Source organism: Corylus avellana, chromosome ca9, assembly GCF_901000735.1.
Source record: "Corylus avellana chromosome ca9, CavTom2PMs-1.0".
Classification (NCBI taxonomy): domain Eukaryota; kingdom Viridiplantae; phylum Streptophyta; class Magnoliopsida; order Fagales; family Betulaceae; genus Corylus; species Corylus avellana.
The window spans coordinates 2,696,278-2,718,209 of NC_081549.1; the positions used below are offsets into that span (position 1 = coordinate 2,696,278).

General features: G+C 35.5%; 2 protein-coding genes across 4 annotated transcripts; one reads left to right on the top strand and one right to left on the bottom strand.

The window, feature by feature from the left end:
• The first annotated feature begins 1,873 nt into the window (after positions 1-1,873).
• Positions 1,874-17,009, top strand: LOC132191251 (uncharacterized). 3 transcript variants are annotated; one of them, XM_059606192.1, is made up of 19 exons: positions 1,874-2,108; positions 3,054-3,546; positions 3,959-4,050; positions 4,852-5,016; positions 5,111-5,504; positions 6,747-6,865; positions 6,967-7,039; positions 7,123-7,343; positions 7,431-7,475; positions 7,737-7,833; positions 9,362-9,553; positions 10,236-10,321; positions 10,465-10,552; positions 14,250-14,399; positions 15,263-15,385; positions 15,721-15,891; positions 16,426-16,485; positions 16,579-16,727; positions 16,848-17,009. In XM_059606192.1, exons 1-18 carry the CDS (start codon positions 2,068-2,070, stop codon positions 16,690-16,692), a joined length of 2,724 nt encoding a protein of 907 aa, XP_059462175.1. In that variant the 5' UTR covers positions 1,874-2,067; the 3' UTR covers positions 16,693-16,727; positions 16,848-17,009. The 3 variants fall into 3 exon arrangements, with proteins under 3 accessions (XP_059462175.1, XP_059462174.1, XP_059462176.1); XM_059606191.1 differs by having other exon boundaries at positions 16,807-16,895; XM_059606193.1 differs by lacking the exon at positions 16,848-17,009 and having other exon boundaries at positions 15,269-15,385; positions 16,579-16,692.
• Positions 16,777-21,155, bottom strand: LOC132191252 (protein trichome birefringence-like 9). The gene is made up of 4 exons (XM_059606194.1): positions 20,758-21,155; positions 18,994-19,383; positions 18,749-18,907; positions 16,777-17,104 (listed from the first exon to the last, which is right to left on the bottom strand). Exons 1-4 carry the CDS (start codon positions 21,153-21,155, stop codon positions 16,777-16,779), a joined length of 1,275 nt encoding a protein of 424 aa, XP_059462177.1.
• Between the last annotated feature and the right edge of the window lie 777 nt (positions 21,156-21,932).

The following is a 21,932-nucleotide window of genomic DNA, read 5'->3' on the forward strand; positions in this document are numbered from 1 at the left end:
TTCTCGTAAATATAATATTTCTATGTTTCATTTACTCCATTGCATAATTTGCATCCCATAAGAATTATTTGTGCTTCTCAAAGTATTCTTAAATCTTAAGTTTCTCTCTTCAAGTGCATTAGGGTTTTTGATACAAAGTATTTAAAAATTAAATGGAAGAAAAATTATATTATATATAAACCTTGGTTTTTCTTTTGTTTCCCTATATATAAAATATTATATATTGTTTGATTTATTTTCTTTATTTTTCATCTATGACCAACTAAAACCTATTAATTTCTCATTTTTGTGGGATAAAATATTTCATCACTTTTTAATTTTATATAAAGGTTTTGATTTATTGTTTTTCTCCATTTATAATCAAATAAAACCTGTTTATTTATGTTTATTTGCGGAATGCAATAGTTTCTCAATTTTATATATTGATTTTGATTTATTTTTCATATATAACTAAATTAAACCTGTTCATTTTCATTTTGTTGGAATAAAATAGCTATTGACTTAGAGGTTAGAGCCTCCCAGGCCAATATTGGGGGAGAGATTTTGAGCAAAGTGGCAAGGTGGTTGTAAAAGATCAATCCATGAATATCTTAGAGCCTCCCAATATTGGGCCGGAGGTATGGACTCTCACGAACGGTGAATGCTTCGGCCAATGTGGTTCATTGGCCCAAGACCCACATTTTGGCCGTGGGTCTCCAAATTATTTACTTTATATTACATATACAAGTTTACACTCAATATGCATATATTGTATTCATGTATACTAAAAAGGAAAGTTGGGCACGTTTATAACGGTATTAAAAATAAAGAGGAAAGTTAGGTTTACAAATAAATTTTTACAACATGATGTAGCACAATATGATTGGAAATGAGATAAATTCAACTTTTAAAAAACACAATCATATTATGCCACAACATGTTGTAAAAGATTTTTTTGTAAAATTTGTTTATAAACCTAGCATTTTTCAAAAATAAAAGTCACAGATTATACTCTGACTTAAAAACTTCTTTCGTCATTTCTAAGGGATTGCTCAATTGACTGTGACCACGTTTCGTAAAGTGGAAGTAATTAGTTCGAATCCCTTATATGTCATAACATTTGATTTATACTTGTCTTAAAAGGAAAATGAATTACCTTTTTTTTTTTTTTTTACCAATTGTTGAAACAATATTTCTAACTATCAAGCAAGTGATGGCCATCTATAAAATAGAAAAAATGATTACTGAAAATTCGTTGAGACTTAAGACACTCTAATACTTAAGGCAATATATTGTTTAACAAAATAATTGAATGAAAAACGTTTTAAGAGAGAGAGAATCTGAGCCTCTCCCGTATTTTGGAGAGGGTGACCATTTTTATCGAGACTTATGAATATGACCTTTGATGCTTATCACGTGACGGATTGAAGTTGTGATCATTATACAATTATTCTTCTTGTAGTAAGAATTATTCTCCATGCAGTGAGTTTATACAGTTATTTTCACATAATTGATAGCATTGATTGTGTGGTGTGGGTTATAGAGTAATAGAGTAATTCTATGAGGCTTACTTGTGTTCTACTAAGAACGATGTGGTTATTAAAATCACTATTAGATCAAAATTCAATAATGATCAATCACAAGCCCAATAGTAATATGATTTATTTTCCAACACCAATAAAAATAATATTTGCCTATAAATATTCACTTCAATGATTAGTAATCTTTGTTTCCAATGACTGAATTAATAAATTAGATTGAAATAATTTTTTTTTTTTTTATAAAAATAAACGTTGTACGGCGGGTATTATTTAGAATTTTCGTCATCTCCTGTAACAGGTGATATAATAAGGAAATGTCGCCGTTGGAGCTCCAAACTCCCATTACCGCAGGAAATCCCCTCCATAAGGAAGTATTTTTGTGTTCGACTTTTGTGATCATTCGCTTCTCCACGTACACGGATAGAGCCTTTTAGCCACGTCATCCTTCCCTTTCTGTACCAAAAACAGCGTCACCCAAAATCTGCAGCGCTCCAATTTCTCATGCGCATCGGAGCAGATTTTCCCATTGATTTTCTCTCTCCCATTTATGGCCATTAAATTGCAGCGCAACAGCTTCTTCCATTCAAGGTGCTCTATTCTTTCTCCGACTCGCTTATTATTTTGTTGGACTCAGAAATTTAAGGCAATTTTCATTGTTTGTTTGCTGAGAAACTGCGGAAAAGTTAATGAGCAAAAGAAGGAAAATCGACCATCCTATTGTCCATTTGTGTCTAATCCTCTTGAACCAGCTAGTGAGTCCAATTACGTTATTGCGCACTAGTTGGTTGGTTTTTTTTTTTTTTTTTTCTTAATTTTGTACCTATATCTTGGCAGTTAAGCAGAGATTAAAGTCGGATGAAACGAGATAATATGTGTATTTAATGCTTGATTTTTCATATTACTTTAATGAACATTGTTTGTTGTTGTTATCATTTGCGATACTTTGTGGCTGTGGACCTTTGAGCAATTATGTGTGAGTTTGAGTGGCTAGATTGAGTGAGGAATTACGACGAAATGTTGCATTTGAAATGGAACTTATTTGCAATTTTTGTAGGATAGGTTTGGAGCCTTAATAGCTGTAACATTTTAAAATGCTGGATGAGATTTGAGTGTAGTAGACATGGCTACTGTTTTGTGGGGATTTCACGGCTTCTTTAGGAGTCCTTCAGCTTTTAGGAAGCAGAAGCTGCCCCGTGGTTCAATGGTAAACCAAATGCTGCTCTAGTTTTTTTGTTGATTTTGTGCGGCGGTTTCTGCTTTTTTGGTGGATTTTGAGAAGCAGATCAGCGGTATTTCTTAAGCAGCTGCAACTTCTCGTATTTTGAGAAGCTATGTCCCTGTCACACTTACCATTGGAACTTTGGTTTTACATCCCATGATAATCCTTCAAAGTAATCTATTGGGGTGAAAATGTTATTTAATGTGCTTGCATCTTATTGTTCTGTTTTGTATTGCAGCTCTTCAGATGTTGTGTTTTGGGGTGAAAATGTTCTTTAATTTGCTTGCATCTTATTGTTGTGTTTTGTATTGCAGCTCTTCAGATGCATGGGTATCAGGGAAGCCAATTAGAACCTGTCTTTCCTGCAAGCAAGTGGCAAACTCAGATCATGTCCTAATTAACTGGGGTAATTTGAGGAAGAGATGTGTTATAAGGCTCGCTTTATTAGAGAGGAATAATCATGGTCTTAACCATTGGTTGGTGGGATATAGGAAAAACTGTTTAACCTTTCGTAAATCAAGAAGAATGGGACACCTCCGTCCTTTTGCATCTGGTGATGAGGGTGTAACAGTCAATGGGAGTCCCCAAGCAAGTACCAGCGGTGGTGTGGAGGGAATGAGGGTCAAACTAAATCAATCACTCCAAGGGGAAGATTATAGCGATGGACTTATCCAGTATTTGCATGAGGCTGCCAGGATTTTTGAGTTGGCAATCAAAGAACAGGGCCCATTGTCAAAAATATCTTGGTTTTCAACTGCCTGGCTTGGTATAGACAGAAATGCATGGTTGAAAACACTGTCTTATCAGGTATTGCCATGAAACTTTCTTCAAAAGTTATTGCAACATTCTTCAGAAGTTATGCATTGATAAATGCTTCATTGTACAATTATACGCTCTTACACTGGCTTGATAGATATATTTTATTGCTTAATAAATTGTTATCCATGCATATCAGAACTAGTGTTTTTTCCATATGCAATTTTAGTTTCCTGTATCATTCAGTAGATTTGTTAGTCAATACATTATACTACTGTTTTTCTAGAAATTACTTCTCAATATATCACACAAGTGGGTTAAGCTTATAGGCATTCGTATTTGATGAGTTATAAGAGATAACTGGATTTTGACCTCTTTGTGCTAGGGTTTTGACTAGTCATTTCTTACTTAATTTAAACTCATATTATATCCAGGCTATCTGAATAATAATGAATTTTCTCAGGCTTCTGTGTATTGCTTATTGCAAGCTGTGATCGAGATCTCATCCCGAGGTGATGGTAGAGACAGGGATATAAATCTTGTTGTTCAAAGGAGGTAGTAGGTTGCTTATATTTCATGTTATCAGTTCTTATGTTGCTAAGTAGCTATGGATTTTTAGATGCTTGTCAAATCGGCTTTTTGTTGTCAAGTTAAAGCCTATATGTCCTGGATATAAATGTCCACGTTGTTGATGAAAATAGTGTTTCAGACTTGCAAGAGTTAAGGATCTAATCAAATCGGCTTTTTGTTGTCAAGTTAAAGCCTATATGTCCTGTATAAATGTCCACTTTGTTGATGAAAATAGTGTTTCTTGCGAGAGTTAAGGATCTAAGATTTCTTCACATCTTTGGATTATGATGGCGTTTACTTTATTGCATTCAACTTATCAATGGCATGAGTTGATTGTTGGTTGCGCACAGCCAATTTTAAAACCAAATGTGAAGTCTTAAAATTTCAAATATAAGCTTCAGTTGCTTTCCCTTTTTTAATAACTGGCCACTTTTTGACATAGTTGTTTTTTTTTTTTTAAATCTTTATTTTATTTTATTTTATTTATTTTTTATGATCTAACTCTTGGATTTGGGTTTACATATCTAACTCTTGGATTGGGTTTTTACATTAAGTTAAATTGAGAAAACTTGTATTTTGCTTTCATTTTGGAGGCAGGATCTGTAATGGTAGACTTTTAGATTTTTGACTATATGTTTTTATATAGTTTTGACTTATGCTTTTGTATTTTCTTTGTCTATAGCACTAACCTGCCTATTTCGTTATTTTTTTTTCCTGTTCTTTTAGCTATTTTTTGCTTTTCATTTTGTCTAAGGCTTTGTGATGTGTCTAATTTTTGTTATGCAGTTTATTACGGCAATCTGCTCCACTAGAGAGCTTAATCAGGGATAAATTATCATCCAACCAACCTGAAGCTTTTGAATGGTTTTGGTCTGAGCAAGTTCCAATGGTGGTCACGTCCTTTGTTAATTATTTTGAAGGGGGTGGGCGCTTTAGTGCTGCCACTGCTGTGTATGTTGTCACCTTCAAGTTACTGTATGTTGAGATTTTGCAGGATGATTTTGAAGTTAGTGTAGAAATGATGTAATGTTTAATTTGCTTCTAGGTTTGGAAAAGGTATGTCATTGGGATCGGGGAATGCAAGTGATGAAGCAGTGCTCATGCTTGCACTTACTTGCATTGCAGCAATTACAAAACTTGGTCCAGCAAAAGTTTCTTGTCAGCAATTCTTTTCCATGATTCCAGAAATAACTGGTAGATTGATGGACATGTTGGTTGATTTTATTCCAATACGCCAGGCTTATTATTCTATGAAGGATATGGGTCTACACAGAGAATTTCTTGTTCATTTTGGTCCTCGAGCTGCAGCATGTAGAGTAAATAATGATTCAGGTGCAGAAGAGGTTGTTTTCTGGGTAAATCTTGTGCAGAAGCAGCTGCAACGAGCTATAGATAGGGAGAAAATATGGTCACGATTAACAACATCTGAAAGTATTGAGGTTAGTGCTAAGTTATCTGTAGCTTTAGAGAGAACACGTTGCCTTTCACCCCTCTAAACGGCCACTTATTGATTTAAAAGTTGGAATTTAAGATACAGTTGGAGTTAATGAACTTAATGGCTAAAACACATCATTTTGAAGTAAGACTTTAAGTATTAATATGATATTCCTAGTTTGTTTTTTTCTTCTTTCTATGTTACTTTTCTTTAAAATATTGAATTCTCATGTCTCCATTTGATCAAATTTTATGAGATTAGCAAGTAGCCCGAATGCGGTGTCAACACTATAAGGACATATATCCAAAAAAATGTCTCATCTGCAAATGTTTTTGTATGTGAGTATGTGACATCAGAAAGTGCTTTTTGCATAGCAACAGTGAAGTAGAGTAAGAGAAACCTTGAATGTTCTTCAAATTTTAAGGACTAAATTGAAACAATTGATAATTCAAGAATAGATTTGGAATTTGACCCATAATTCACGGATCAAAATTGTATTTTGACCTAATTTATAATAGCAATGTTTTTGTAGAGAATTAAAGTAATAACCAATCTGCAAATTGGTTTGGAAGAAAACATATAAGTTTAGGATCTGTAGAAGAAGTATAGAAAAGAAGAATGACAGAGAAATGAGGGAGTTCTGAGTTCCTCCTTACCTACTATTTCTGTCTAGCAATTGGTTTGTGTTGCAGAATACGCGTAATATATTTGAAGATATAACCATTGACTATCATATAAACATATACTTTTGATACATCCAAAAGGTATTTGTGTGAGTTGCAGTGTTTTGGTAGGCCTGTCATAGTAAACCATTTTAGAAATCTTCTTCAAACGCTTGGGAATTAGCCAAATGTTCAAATCACATGGTTCTACTTGAGGAAGTTTAAAACTTATCAAAAAAAACTTGAGGAAGTTTAAAGTAACCAAGTGTATTAGAAAATAAAATTAATAAAAGACTTGTCAAAAAAAAAAAAAAAAACAACTCCCCATCCATTATGAGTGGGTAGCAAAAAGAAATTATTGAGATTGACGACAAGGGCTCTATCCTTATCCAAAATTTTTTAAATTTCCTTATCCAAAAAAAAAAGAAGCTTTATTTTCTAATAAATGTCTATTACTTCCAAAAAAAAAAAAAGAAAGAAAGAGAGTTAAGTATGCTAGAGGCCTATACACTTTGTGTACATTTAACTGTATTGTTCTAATCATGTAGAAGCTGTTAATAAAAGTCAGTATTAATTTACTACAGGTTTTGGAGAGGGATTTGGCTATATTTGGATTCTTTGTTGCCTTGGGCAGAAGCACAAAGTCTTTTCTATCTGCTAGTGGTTTTGATGTTATTGATGATCCTATTGACAGCTACATTAGGTATAGCTTCTATTTTTTACTCTTTTTCTTTTCTCTTTCCTTAAGTTTGATATTGCTTCTATGATTTGGTTGGCTATTTAATTATCCCATTTTTCTTGCAGGTACCTTATTGGGGGCAGTGTTTTATACTATCCTCAGCTTTCATCAATAAGTTCTTATCAATTGTATGTTGAGGTTAGCATGCATGGTCATTACAATCTTACAAATATGTTTCATGGTTCCGTTACAGCATTTAATCACACTTTTGAATTCCATAGGTTGTCTGCGAAGAGTTGGATTGGCTTCCTTTTTATCCAGGCAACTTTGTCACCCAGAAACAGTTACATGGCCATAGAAGTAAAAGAGAAGGTCCTCCCGATGCTGAAGCTATCCCCCAAGTAATAGATGTTTGCTCTCATTGGATGCAGAGCTTCATTAAGTACAGTAAATGGCTAGAGAAACCTTCTAATGTTAAGGCAGCAAAATTCCTGTCTAGAGGGTAATTTAACTCGTGGTGCAGCAATAGTTGAACAATAAGTAATGCATGTGATTTCTGCAATTACAACATGTTTTTTTATTTGTTTAGGCACAATAAGTTATCGGAGTGCATGGAAGAATTGGGGATATTAAAGTAAGCAAATGAAGGCCAAGCCCTCTCTCTCTCTCTCTCTCTCACACACACACACACACACACACACAAAACACACCACACGCACATATGCATACGCACACACATGTACACACACAAGTGCATGTGTATACTCCTCTTTGTTTCAAAATTAAAAGAATGAACCTGTAAAATATGGTATGGTTAGTGCATCTGGACCATGGCACAGTGTTTAAAAATCAATTAGTAATTGCAGATTATGCTTCTTCAAAATATGTAATGCAGGAACGATATGGTCGAAAGCAGCAATAAGAATTCTGTTGGGAGGACTGGATCTATGACTTACTCACCAACTGAGAAAGAGTTGGATTCTTTTGATAAGGTTGGCTTCCTTCCATTTAAATCAAGTGTGTTTCATAGTTCCCTATGCTTAATGGCTTCATGTTAATGTTGAAGTCACAAGTAGCCCATATGACTTGTCAGGTAAACAAGAAGACCTTAATCACAAGGGTCCTGTATTTATTTTTTGTGTGCTTTAGATAGATTCTTAAAGCCACCATCTCATTCTTGATCTAAACAATAGCCAGGATTGTCAAGCCTCCAGTTCTTGCAGAGCAATCAGACATGAAATGGTATTCTAATACACTAGTACCTAGTAAGTAATTGTGTAGTTTTGAACAAATGCATGGAATGGAAAGAATTTAAAGGCTTTTCAGTTTTGATTTAAAAGCGCTATTAGGACTGGGTCTACTATTTCTGAGCAGTGAACAATGTCTCAGAACTCATGGCAGAAGCTCTTGTGTCATTTAGAAGTAGTAGACTAAAAGTAGTTTGGATAAGTAATTGTGTAGTTTTGAACAAATGCATGGAATGGAAAGAATTAAAAGGCTTTTCAGTTTTGATTTAAAAGCGCTATTAGGACTGGGGCTACTATTTCTGAGCAGTGAACCATGTCTCAGAACTCATGGCAGAAGCTCTTGTGTCATTTAGAAGTAGTAGACTAAAAGTATTTTGGATAAGGAATGTGGGGACTATGATTTCTACCTGAAGTCCAGTACATTCAAAAGAATACCGAAAAGACACTTACTGGGTGGGGATGCTTGTGTGTTGATTGCAGCATTTCCTGCACCGATTAATATTGGTTTGATATTGGTGGACATATGCAAGGATTTAATGGACATGATTCACTAATGTCTCATCAGGGACTTCATTGCTTAATCTGTATTTTTTGTGTTGCTTTTCATTTTTCCAGTGTTGTTGCTTTTAATTGAATTGTTTCAAGAGTAATATTCCCTATAAGTGTCTGAAGTTAAGTGAACAGTAGGTTTTACAGTTATGATTGTCAGTTTTATTGCGCCAGTGGACCTTGTTTAACTATGTATTGAAATTCTGACTTAGTATCAGTTAATATCCTATACACCATTCTGGTATATGAAAATCAAAAGAAAGCTAGGAAAAATTGGATAGCATAAAAAAAATGCATTAGAACAAAAAAGAAAAAAGAAAAAGAAGAACTCTCTCTGAGTTATAATATATAATATAATAATCAGTACATGTGCCACTGCATTCATCTACCACACAGCAACATAAAAAATTTAATGTTCAACGCAATCCTTAAAGCCTTTTTTATATGTAAGAATGTACATATGCTCACACTTAAGCATTTAATCATTTCCATTAATTTCATTTATTTCTAGGTTAATGGCATCCTCTATCTTTGCATTATGGTAAAATCACAAAATACACCTCTTTAATATGATCCTCGGTGTTTCACCATTCTGTTGATGAGCCCGATGAATGGGTTTCTGAACACCATTGTTGTCCCAGTTTGAAAAGTCCTATGGTATGTCCTTTTATTTGGAATTGGTTGAAAGCTTTTTTGATATGGTGAGATTGACATATGGTGTCAGGCATTGGAGAGTGTGGAAGAAGCTCTTATAAGACTGGAAAAGTTACTTCAAGAGTTGCATGTATCAAGTTCTGGTTCTGGAAAAGAGCATCTAAAAGCTGCTTGCTCTGACCTTGAGAAAATAAGGAAGCTAAAAAAAGAGGCCGAATTTTTGGGGGCTTCTTTCAGAGCAAAAGCAGATTTCCTTCAGCAGGTATATTTGTTCCTGTTCTAATATTTTATTTAAGTATAGTTTGGACCTCATAACATGTTGACTATCAGTGACAGCACTCAACTTGACTTTCTCACTATCTTGAAGAACTCGACGTGTTGTGAGCCTTGCCTTTTTTCTTTTTCAGACTAGTAGTTTTTTAAGGGAAGCAGGATGCAAAAATTTGCTTTAATTTTATGTTATTTTGTGTTCTTTTAAGTCTTACTATTAACTAAGAGATCTGTTGATATGTAAATTTTAGTGATAAAGATGTAAAATTAATAGCCACTAATTAGAAAACTGCACCTTTGTAGAAAATCTAATTATGCATTGAAAACACCAATTCGACATGTGCCCTTCTTTGCATGTTCAAAGTGTGGTACTTAACCCCTTTCTGAGCCTACGTGGTTGCTTTCTTCAAACAAAAAGAGTGCAGTTTAAATTCTTTCTTTTTGATCTATTCAGCTTCATGCTCAATCAGTTAGGGTCACATTTCTAGCTTTTCATGATTTTTTTTATCTGCTTTTTTTATTAGGCGTATATGTCTTGTGGACTTGGGTTTCGTCTTTGCACTTTTTAATGAATTTTCGATTACTTATAAAAAATAAAAAAAGACATTTCCAATCCTTGTTGAAATATGCATATTTTCTCATTTATTGCTGGTATTTCTGTACTGGTCATCTAGGGAGAATCAAGAATCAGTGGGCAGCAACAGCACTTGAAAGGGAAAAACAGGAATGGTGCTAATGTAGTGCTGGACAGGAGCGACAGGTATGGGACCTATACAGTAGTTTTAGCTCTTTCACGTGCTGCAAGCTTAATATTTAATGCTCATCTTTGATATTTCCACAGTGACCTGTGATTTTTTTTTTTTTTATTGGGTTTCTCTTATTCAAAAAAGGATTTCTTTCCAGAGTTGTCAATAAATCTCGTGGATTGTGGAGTTTCTTCATGCGCCCTCCAGCCAGGAAGCCTGGTCCAGAGTCAGTTTCGGATGGATCTGTATGCCTTGCTTTTACCATGACTATACAACATTAATTACTCGCGCATTTATTACCTAGTAGTGCATGGAGTCATAGCCAAATGCATTATTTACATTTTAGGAATTCTTGTACATGTAAGCAATATGATTGCTGTCTGGCTCAAATGTAGATCTGTTTGACTTAAAGCAAACAACAATGACATTGATCTGATATATCATTCTTTCTGGTCAGGGCAAGGCTGTATGTCTTTATGTCAAATAAAATTGTAGCCACAGTCATCCTATCATGTGTTTGGGTGCTTTCATTACTGCATGCTTGTATTTATGCATACATTCATTTGTTAGGAATGTGTCTTTCATTTTTCACATGCCCTTCATATTAAACTCAAAAGGCCAGCACTTTAGGTGTTGCCACCTCCCTCCTTAGTATAGGTCTCAAAAGCTTTAGATATCTAGCTAGATGTATAGACTTAGGTCTCAAATCAACTGATGAATTTTTCTTGAATTATTGGTATTTGGATGACCAGATTACCATATATGTATAGATTGGGTTGGTTGAAGGTTGACGATTGTTGATCTTTCAAATTAAAGTGTGCATGGTTTTGCGGAAAGTTTTTTTTTTTTTGGGATAAGTAATTGAAATGTCATTAAAAGTGCAAAGTGCAATATAAGTTCATAGGAAATATACAAAAGAAACACCTATCTAGAAAGAGAAAAAAGAACAAGAAAATCATTAAAAGTAATCACCAAAGGAGCTAAAAACGTAGCTGTCCAAGAATAAAGAGAATAAAAAAAAGACTTAAAACTCCTCCAACCGCCTCTCTCGGTCCTTGAATTCGCGATCCTTTCTTTTCCTCTAAAGGCACCACAACAAGCAAGAGGGAACCACCATCTTCCATAGGACAGCCAAAAGCGACTAAAGAAGGCATTTTGTAAGGCAAAAGCGACTAAAGAAGGCATTCCTCTTGCACATGCAGCACCAATCAACCACAATGACATGTTGCTTCCTAAGATTATCCCTGTTAAGGATCTTTCCTAAGCCCGCCGACCAAGAGAAATTTTTTTTTCTTAGAGGCTCCTTGATCTACCAAATACTCTTCCCAGGAAAAGGAATGCCATCATTACATGTAAGGACCTGTAAAAAAAGCTATCCTCGAACATCCCGTTGTTTGAAGGGGCCACCAAAGCTTGTCTTCCACCTCTCAATCGCGAGCCACTCTAATAAAGCTTACATTCCATTGAAGGGAATCACTAGAGATCAAAATGAACTGCAACAAAAGCATCCTTCACACAAGCAATGCTATGTAACTCTGGGAATGCTTCCTTAAGGGTCATTCATCTACTCACACCTCACATTGTCCCAGAATTTGATCTTGAAGCCATCTTCCAGGTCAAATTTGGTATGACTAGAAAACATTATCCGCCACCCCTTCCTAATATTCTTCAATAGCCCCACCCCATATGGCTTTGGGGGATCAATAGAACACCTCCCACTTCAAGAATTTTCAAATTTAGAATCTATAATGACTCTCCACCATGCCTCTCTCCTATGCACATAGTGCCACAACCATTTCCCTAAAAGAGCACGATTGAACATCCTCAAGTTTCGAACCCCCCAACATTTCCTCAAAAATTGGAGAGCAAACGTTAGACCAACTAATCGGATATTTGAACTCTTCACCTATCCCACCCCCATAAGAAATCTCGATGGAGCTTCTCTATGCGATTTGCCAAACCGGCTGGAAGGGGGAAAAGAGACATGAAGTACGTAGGATTGTCCCGCAAATGTTGAAGAAGATCAGGATTGGCCCCACAAAAAACCAAGGTATCTTCTGGGAACAACAAGTGGGATATACTAATCACACAGAGTGCCTAGACCTCGCAAACCTGAGAGAAGACCCCATCGATTGTTGTAGTAAGCATTTTACTAAGAGCCTCCATAACAATGACGAATAGGAAAGGAGATAAAGGGTCTCCTTGTCTCAGCCCACGGGAACTGCTGAAGAAATCAGACGAATTTCCATTCACCAAGATGGAGAAGTGTACCGAAGAGATGCAATGTGCTATCCAAGAGCACCATTTCTCCCGAATTTGCACATTCTCAACAAATATAGTAAGGACTACCAGTTGACATGATCATAGATCTTTTCAATATCCAGCTTGCAATGCACCTCTCTTCATCAAATCTGGTCCTACTATCCAGTCATTGATTTGCTATAAGCATTAAATTAAGGATTTGCCTACCACAAAGACATTATGGGAATTTGAAATAATCTTCTCCACTACCCTTCTCAATCTATTGGCAAGGACTTTGGCAATGATCTTATAAACTTCACTCACAAGACTAACATGTCGGAAGTCTTTAAGATCAATGGCCCTAGATTTCTTTGGGATGAGAACAATGAACGTGGCATAAAGCTTCTTTCAAACTTACTACAAGCATGAAAGTCATGAAACACCCCAATAATGTATGTTTCGATCACATCCCAACAAGCTTGAAAGAAAGCCATTGAAATCCATATGGGCATAGAGCCTTATCACTGTTTGGGCCTTTTTTCCTTTAAAAACAGCGCTTCATTAGGCAGCACTTGAAGTTCTTTTTGGCTGGCCTCGGTATTTCTTGTTGTAACACGTCCATCATTGTTGTGGTTTGCGTGATTTCATCTGGCTGGCAGATTCTTAGATGTTACAAGGTTTTATAATTTGGGTCTGAAAATTTGGAAGGGTAGCTACAAGGCTAAGGCTACGGCCAGATAGAGTTAATACTTTGTTGGTGTATTTAAATCTTTGGATTGTTCTGAAAACCAAGTTTGTTTTGGTGGATTGGTTTGATTGTTTATGATTAACAAGGGCTTGGTTTAGTCTGTCAATAGGATAAAATATAATATATTCTTAGGGTTTAGGCTGTCGAGGGTTGGTTTGGCTTGTTCAGAACACCAGTTAATCAGACCTTACTTTCCTAGGAAGCCAAAAGCTCCATTTTATTCCAAGTATGTCCACTTGGGGTGTTTAGAGTGCCAATTCCCAACTTTGGGTCAAGAGGAGTCTCTATGAGCATTGAGCAACAACATATGAATTAAAAAGCAACTAAATTTGTGGATATAAAGTTGTACTAGTACAATGGAGGCAGTTCAGGAGTGTTCCTTTTGCTGTTCTATAATGACAATCTAGTCAAGCTATTCTAATGTGGGACGGATTTGAGTAATTTGTCTATGTTTGCTTGTGGTGGTTCTGAGGATTGAAAGAATTATGATCTTGGGGTTTGTTATGGTGAAGAAAAGGCTTTTGGGATTGTAGGGTTTAGAAGGATTATATCTTGGTGGCTGGGAAATTGCAGGAATTGAGAACAAGGGTGCAGGAGATTCTGGATGCAGCAAAGATGGTTCTCTAGGCCTGGACTGGAAGGCTGTTTGATGGCTATTGTTTAGGGGAAAGTATATAGGGCTGTGGGGTTCTGATAGGATAAAGGGAAGGATTTGATTTGGGGTTGCAACGAGATAATAAAAGAGGAAATCTCATTGATCTTGAGGGACTGCGTGAACAGTAACAATGTGCCATAGAGAAGAAGAGAGAGTAAAAGAGAACGCTTAAGGCATTCTTGCTTTGACAATCAAATTACTTCGTCTCTGAAAAATGCCTATTATGCCATTAGAAGCTGGTATGCTTTGTTGAAAAGAAAGTAATCTCTCTCCTTTTTTTTTTTTTGTGTGTGTGCAGGAAAATGAATGCATGGAGCAGAATACTTCAAATGCTGATGTTGCAGACTCAGAGTCGAATGAAATTCGACGTTTTGAACTTTTAAGAAATGAGCTAATAGAACTTGAAAGACGGGTCCAAAGAAGTGCTGATCAATCAGAAAATGAGGAGGTAGACCTCAAAGACTTAAGCTGCTTATATATAAAATGAAATATATCCAAATCTGCCATTAGGAGGTGGAGTTCAAAGGTTGGTTGGATGTTGGATGGGGCCTAGGTTAAAGATACCTGAAGTCCCAGCCAGCTCTTTTGACTTTTTGACCTCCTTATGGCACTTGGGCCATGGTCTAGTAACAGTAGATGCCTAAAACTTCCCTACATATTTTAATAGCTAGGAATTTTACCTTAAAATGAAAATTTCGGAAAATTGTCAAAAAGTTTTAAATATGAAGTCGTCAAGATGTCATTTCCATTTTATAGCAGTTAGTATTTTACAAAATCTCAAGGGGTTTGTAGTTCTACACGATACCTATGAATAGTGTCAAGATTTAATATTTGATAGCATACTGGGCAGTTCCTCTTGTTGTACATTCTAAAAGGTTTTGATTAAAGATCTTGGTGAGACCATGTGTTGGAATATTCTAAGGTTGGCCAGCATTTGGTTCTGATCTTCATTGCCTACAGAAGATATTACAAAGTTTTGGCTAACTGGGGTCCTTGGCTTTGCTTACATGTGATGAACATCAATATTTATCTATGACCCTATGAGAAGTGGCTTTGCTAGTTTTGCATTGGTGACCCAAGTGGTCACCTAAAGTACATATCAAGTCTGTCCCTGCGCATGTGCGCTTGCGTGTGCATGGGTGTGGGTATGGGTGGGCAAAATAGAGAGGTAGATGTGCTTCTGTAAACCTTACGTTATACTCATGTCCATTTGTGTCAGAACATTATCATGAAAATCTCCTTTACTTGCCATTGGTGTTGTTTGAGGCTATAGGTTGCTAATCAGATTTTTTTTTTTTTTGTTTTCTGGAGTTTAAGGTTACAGATGATGGTGATAATTATCAGGATGATGCTACAGGTTCTCAATTGGTCCAGGTTCAGAAGAAGGATAGTATAATTGAAAAATCATTTGTCAAGCTAAAAGAAGCTAGCACGGTATGGATATCTTTTGTTTTGCATCAGTCAAAATATGATCGATTGTCTAACTAGGATACATCATTACTCCTATTTTAACCCATCCACATTCTGCATACATGCTTTGCTATTTCAAAGAATCACTGAAAGTTGATTTTGATGTTTTTGGTACTTTGATAGCCTAGACCTAGCCAAACCCTCAATTTGCTGTTGCTACCCAAGCCAAGGCCACCCAATTTGACACTTGAAATAAGTAGTAGTATTTATAATTTAAGAACTCAAATATGTCTTTGCCTTGACGATTACATGAGATTATCTCAACTTTACTACTTGATAATCCTCTTTTTACTGAGCAGGATGTCTGGCAAGGAACCCAGCTTCTAGCTATTGATGTTGCTGCTTCTATGGTGTTGCTCAGACGGGTACTAATAGGAGATGAGCTGACGGAAAAAGAAAAGAAAGCTTTCAAAAGAACGATGACTGACTTAGCATCAGTTGTTCCAATTGGGGTTTTAATGCTTCTTCCTGTGAGTTTGAAAATGAAATAGTTCTATCATATTGCGTTCTCCTTTTATTCAACATTGCATTCTCCTTTTTCACTTTCTGGTTTTTCTTCCTTATATCTTTCTAAATTATTATATTGACTCAAGACATGTTGTAGATTTTAGCTTCTCATCCCAACTCTTATCTTGGCTGATGCTGCTCATCTTTTTATTTTCATCTTTCATTTCAGATCAGGTGGACCATTATTGTCCCACAAATTTAAGTAGTGTTGCCACATTATCTGAGTTGGGGAGAGAAGAAAATTATTCTTGTTCATGTTATTGGGAAAGTAGTCATACAACAATAGACATTAAAAAAAAAAAAAAAAAAATTATTAATCTATAATGGTTTCATATATATACATTTATCTAAAGCTTTAATCATGCCTATGCTATTTAATACGTCCTTTATGCATGATCACAGTTAACATGACCTGAGAAAACATTGTTGTTATGATATGTTTCTCTTGGCTATTGGTTCATTTCTGACCTAATGTAGAGAACAATGATGTCGTATAGGTTACTGCAGTTGGGCATGCAGCCATGTTGGCTGCTATTCAGAGATATGTACCAGCTATGGTGTGTTGCATTTCTCTAACAGCCTTTTTGTTAAAAAATTTCTTGAGATGCCAAAATATGTATCTTTCGTGGTAACTGATATGTTTTTGGCAGATACCATCCACATATGGACCTGAAAGACTGTATCTCTTGAGGCAACTTGAGAAAGTCAAGGAGATGGAACCCGATGAAGAAAATCCAAATGAAAATGTGGAGGAACTAGCCTGACTAATAGCCAATGCAAATTTGTACAGCTGTCAAAGGTGAAATATATCATCAATTACAAGGTCACATGATTTTTTATTTTTTTTATCACTTGGTTCTGAATCCTTTTGACAATAGATGAGCATACAGAAGTTCATTCCATGTATCCGGCACTCCAGGTAGGCACCAATGGCTGCAGTCTTGTGGGGCTAGAGCTGGAGTGCCTGGCTCACGATTCATTGAAGGGTGACCATCTTTCCTAAACTCTGTTAGATATGTGATGTTTAAAAACTGGATCTTCCTGTTTCCATAATCCATCTCTTTGATTACATTGGAAATGAGTACATTGTTCAATGGTTCGGCTTCCAACATTGTGTAGTTTGTTTCTGGTTCCGTACTAGTATTGCAGAGACCCCCTCTATCCCACGTGCCATTCCTGCAATTTTACATATAAAAATCTCGAGTCAGAGCTCATAATCAGTAAACAAGGCCTTCGGGCTGTTTTTGCTAATCTTTTGAGTATTGACTGATTAGAGCATTTCCAATGGAGGAGTCATATTTTTATGTAAAATGGTTTCTTAAAACTCACTTTTATCTAATTTAGCTAAGCCATTTTTAGAGCATTCTCAATGGAAGAGCCATATTTTTATGTAAAATGGCTTTTTAAAATTCACTTTTATCTAGTTTAGCTAAGTCATTTTTAAGTGTCTCCACATCCGATTAGTTATATTTCTAAAAAAAAGGTGGGAAAAGATTTGAGAAAAAAGATAAAGCAGGAGAGAGAAAGACTAAAAAATAAAATGGCTCCCTTAAAAAGTGCTGCTACATTTAACTTTTTTTTTAGCTCTTCTAATCAAATATCTATTTTACATATATTTTTGGCTCATCCAATGTGTGAGGTTTTTTGAACATTTGAAGAGATATTCTAGATAAAAGTAACATTTGGCTCTTCCATTGGGAATGCTCTTAAATGTCTCTATATCCGATTAGCTATATTTCTATCTATTCTATTAAAATATTATTAAAAGTAAGAAAAGTTTTGGGAAAAAGAGAACATGTGAGAGGAAAAATGGGAAAAGTTATAGGAAAAATAGAACATGCAGAGAAAAAGTAGGAAAAGATTTGGAAAAAAGAGAAAACAGGTGAGAGAAACAATAAAAAATAAAATAGCTCTCTTGAAAAGTGCTGTTACATTTAGTTTCTTTTTTAGCTCTTCCAATCAAATATCTATTTTACATTTTCTTTTAGCTAATCTAATGTAGGTGATTTTTTAAACATTTGAAGAGCCATTTTAGATAAAAGTAACATTTGGCTCTTCCATTAAGAATGCTCTTACACGAGTTCCCCTTTTTCTGAACTACAGAAAATAAATGCATTGAGTTTAAGCATGTAAATGAGAAGAAAGCTACCCTTGAAAACTCCTCTCTAGCCCTTTTTCCTTTTCCCAGAGGAAAGAGGGAAAAAAGTATTATTATGGGGTAGGTAAAGAGTTTTCCAAACATGTGTCCTATTTACACTGATTTAATCAATTATATGGCTAAATTGTGACACTTCCGAAAGTTAGTCTCACACTCTAAAGATAAATTGCTCAAATTGAGTGGGTGAATTATTAAGCAGTTAACAGATGTTAAGTCTTATATTGGTTTTTTACAATGTAAGATTAGGCTTTATAAGTAATTTTAGGAAGCTTCAATTGTAACTTGACTAGTTATTGTGGCTATCACTTTCTCGAGGTAGTTACAAATGGTATCAAAGAAACCTAGTAACACTTTGTGGCGTTGAAGCATTGCATGACGAAGGTCTTGATGTGGACGTCAAGAATTTTGAGTGGGAGATATATTGTCCACATAAATTATATGGATTATAAAAGAATTACATGAGATCTTTATTAGGTGGGATTGGACTTCATAAGTGATTATAAGAAGCTTTAATTGCAACTTAACTAGTTTTTTTGAAGTCATAGTGCATATAGCTAATGCGTTTTCCGAATCTGACACATAAAACTCAAGTAAAAAAGAAATAGTCCATCATCGAGATGGAGTTAAATAGATTTTTACTTTAGGAGATTTGGGAGACTTGCCTGAAATGTACCGGGGAGTAGCTACGAAAGAATATAAAAGTTCTTTCAGGATCGAAATTTTGTAGTGCCCAAGACTTCCATGTTTGTAGGGATCTCCGGAATGCTTCCATCACATCCATTGTCCTATTTATCTTGCCTCCTTCCTGGAAGTAACAGCCCCTGAAGCACATAATTATATTACAAGAGAAATTAGTTTTGAATGTTAATGCTTGATCATACGGAGCAGGATCAATGGAAGCTCTTACATCTTTACTGTTTTGTCTTCGTTCCACCAATGCCCGGCATTGAAAACCAGAACATCTGCTCCTAACCAGTGTTTGGAGTACCAGTGCACCTCATCGACCCTAACGGTGATTCGGACTTGATTTGATGAGTTTCGGGGCGGCCGGCCGACGGTGACTAAAAAAGGTGCCCTGTAATACTCAACTGTGAGGTTGTAATCTTGGAACCGCATGGAGAGGAAGCCCTTGTGTTTGGTTATGGGGTTTCCATGTACTTCATATATTCTGGACTGGTTGGAGACAGCTTGTGCAAGCATGCATAGCAAAGACTCCCACTGGTTTCTTCCAATAGAATCGCCGGCAAACACTATACGCCCATTTCGGCTTCTTTCCAAGAGCTCGCTTGCGTTGAATCTGAGATTAGAAAATTGAAGCAAAAGTTTCATTTTTACCTAAATGAACTTTGGTGCCATGGTAGGAAGAACCATTAACCATAGTAGATGTTATGAACTGAGGCTAAATGCATGAACCATATAATGGTATTTGAACAAAACTATAACGTGCGTGGCGTTAAAATCTAACATTTTCCTAGCATTCACATTCTCAGAAACGTGATACTCGAGAATCTGAATTTCGAGGAATGTGATCACTAATATCTAAACCCACATATGAGAATGATTAGGAATTTGATAGAATTTACGAGAATATGAGATTATCATATTTGGCTTACTCTTAAGCATCCTCAAGAAATTATTATTATTTTTTTTCAAAATATCCTTATATACATAAGCTATCTATAGTATTTGATTTATTTTCTTTGTTTTTCATCCATAACCAAATAAAATTTATTCATTTTCGATTTTTGTTGAATAAAATAGTTCTTTCGCTTTTGTATACAAATTTTACAAATGTTCCCAAATCACAATTAAACCCAAACAGTAGCATTAAGAAAATAACCATTAAAAAAATTATCACATGGTCAAAGTTTTCTTATATAACCATAACAATATCCAATAATAAATAAATAAATAAAAATAAATAAAAAACTCAAATAATAGAATCAAAATGTTCAAAAATTCGTCACTAATGACCAATGTCATTATTAAATATTATATATAATGGAGTTGCCCCTACATCTAAATCACAGTTATATATATATATATAGGCCAACAGATAGCAATGTCAATTCTCTATTATATTAAGAAATTAACCCTGCAGGCAATCACATGAATGAATCTGGCCGGCTGCCCAATTGGAGTGAGTCAACTTAATTCATATCCAATTGGTTTGGGTCCGAGATATGGAATAACGAATCCAATCCGCATATGGTGTCATTTCCATCCTTAAAAGCTCCACCAGACACCCTCTAGGTTTTTATCAAGAGAATTGATTAGTCATAAGAAAGTAGACATTAAAGTAGGTTTTTTTTTTTTTTTCCATGAATCCGATTCTTTGCTTCTTCTTGAAGACGAGACAAGACAAGACAATAGACAGGACATCTCTCCAACACACTAAATTTATATGGTTCTTGAACTCTTTCTCGTCCAAACAACCTTCTAGACCAAACTAACAAAGGGTTATATTCATGGAGCTAGGTAAACTCCAAATACACGACAATTCGAACAATCAATCTCGTGATATTAACTAAACGAGTCTAGCAGGAAAAATTTAGCTAGTTCTGAGTTTATAGTAGAATTTGAGCAAACAAGTGCATGCATTAATGCATGGCATGCATGAACATGCATTGATTATATTCTGACTCTCGATATTCATACCATGCATACATACCTGGGAAGATCACAGCCCTCCGGCTGCCATCGCCATTTACGGTAATCCTCATCTTTACGTCCGTTTTGACTACACCGGAAGCCAGGATCGAGAAACGGGCAGTTCTCCGCGTACGATTGAGGCGGGTAACTTTCGTCCCAAACCCATCTGCCTTTAGAGTAATCACAAGCTCCTAAATATTCTTCATTATTGGATATGATTTGCGACAAGAACCCAATACGAAGAATTGGCCGAGACTCAAAAGGGCTGACAAGAAAGAAAACAACAATGGAAGAAATCAGAAGGAGGAGGAAAAAGAGTGCATATTTGACGTCTCTTTTGTTTAGGATGGGGAGGGGAAGAAGTTGGAGCCTTTCCGGTACTGTGGGTTCCTGAGAGTGAGAAGGTTGAAGATCCATAAGAAGAGGAAGAAGGGGGTTGAAGAGGTCATTAGCGTGAGAGAGAGAAAGAGAGAGAGTCGGTAGCCTGTTATAATTGGTCAATTGTCAAGTGAAAGATATATCGAGATATGGAGGTTTATGGAGTGCTTGGTTTTCTCCCTAATTATGGTTACCTACACCGACTTTAAATGGGCTTTCTTGCTATTTAATTTATGACAGATAAGTATCTCTTATAATTCTAAAGAAATTTTACATTTATCTAAAATTAAAAGCTTTTATCAGCACTTCTTTGTATCAAATGACTTGGAAAACCTGAAGAAAAAGTCATTTGGGAGAAAAACTTTGATTTTTTTTTTTCCCTTAATAACACATCACAATATTTGTAATAAGTAGTGTGGACGTACGTCAAGCACGTAGGCCACATTCTACTCCTTGTTTTTTTCTAAAGACAATGAAATTAGAAGACTTTTTGTTTCATAACGTCAAGCACGTAGGCCACTTGCTATTTGCTATAACGACGTGCGCTGCATTTCTTTTTAATTGCATGTATATTCATACGACCTCTGGTTCCACTAATTGACACACCATTTTGTACCAAATTTTTTTATATATTAGTATTAGCTGCCTTCAATTTTATTAATGTTCTTATAGGCCAAGTTGAGTTATTATGTTATGGTTCATCGGATTTAAGAGACCGCCTATGCGGTTTTCAACGGAGTTACGCTCAAGAAGAGTAGCCACTTTGATCGTCTTCTCATGCCTTTTAAATTAATAAATAGAAACTATTTAAATTCC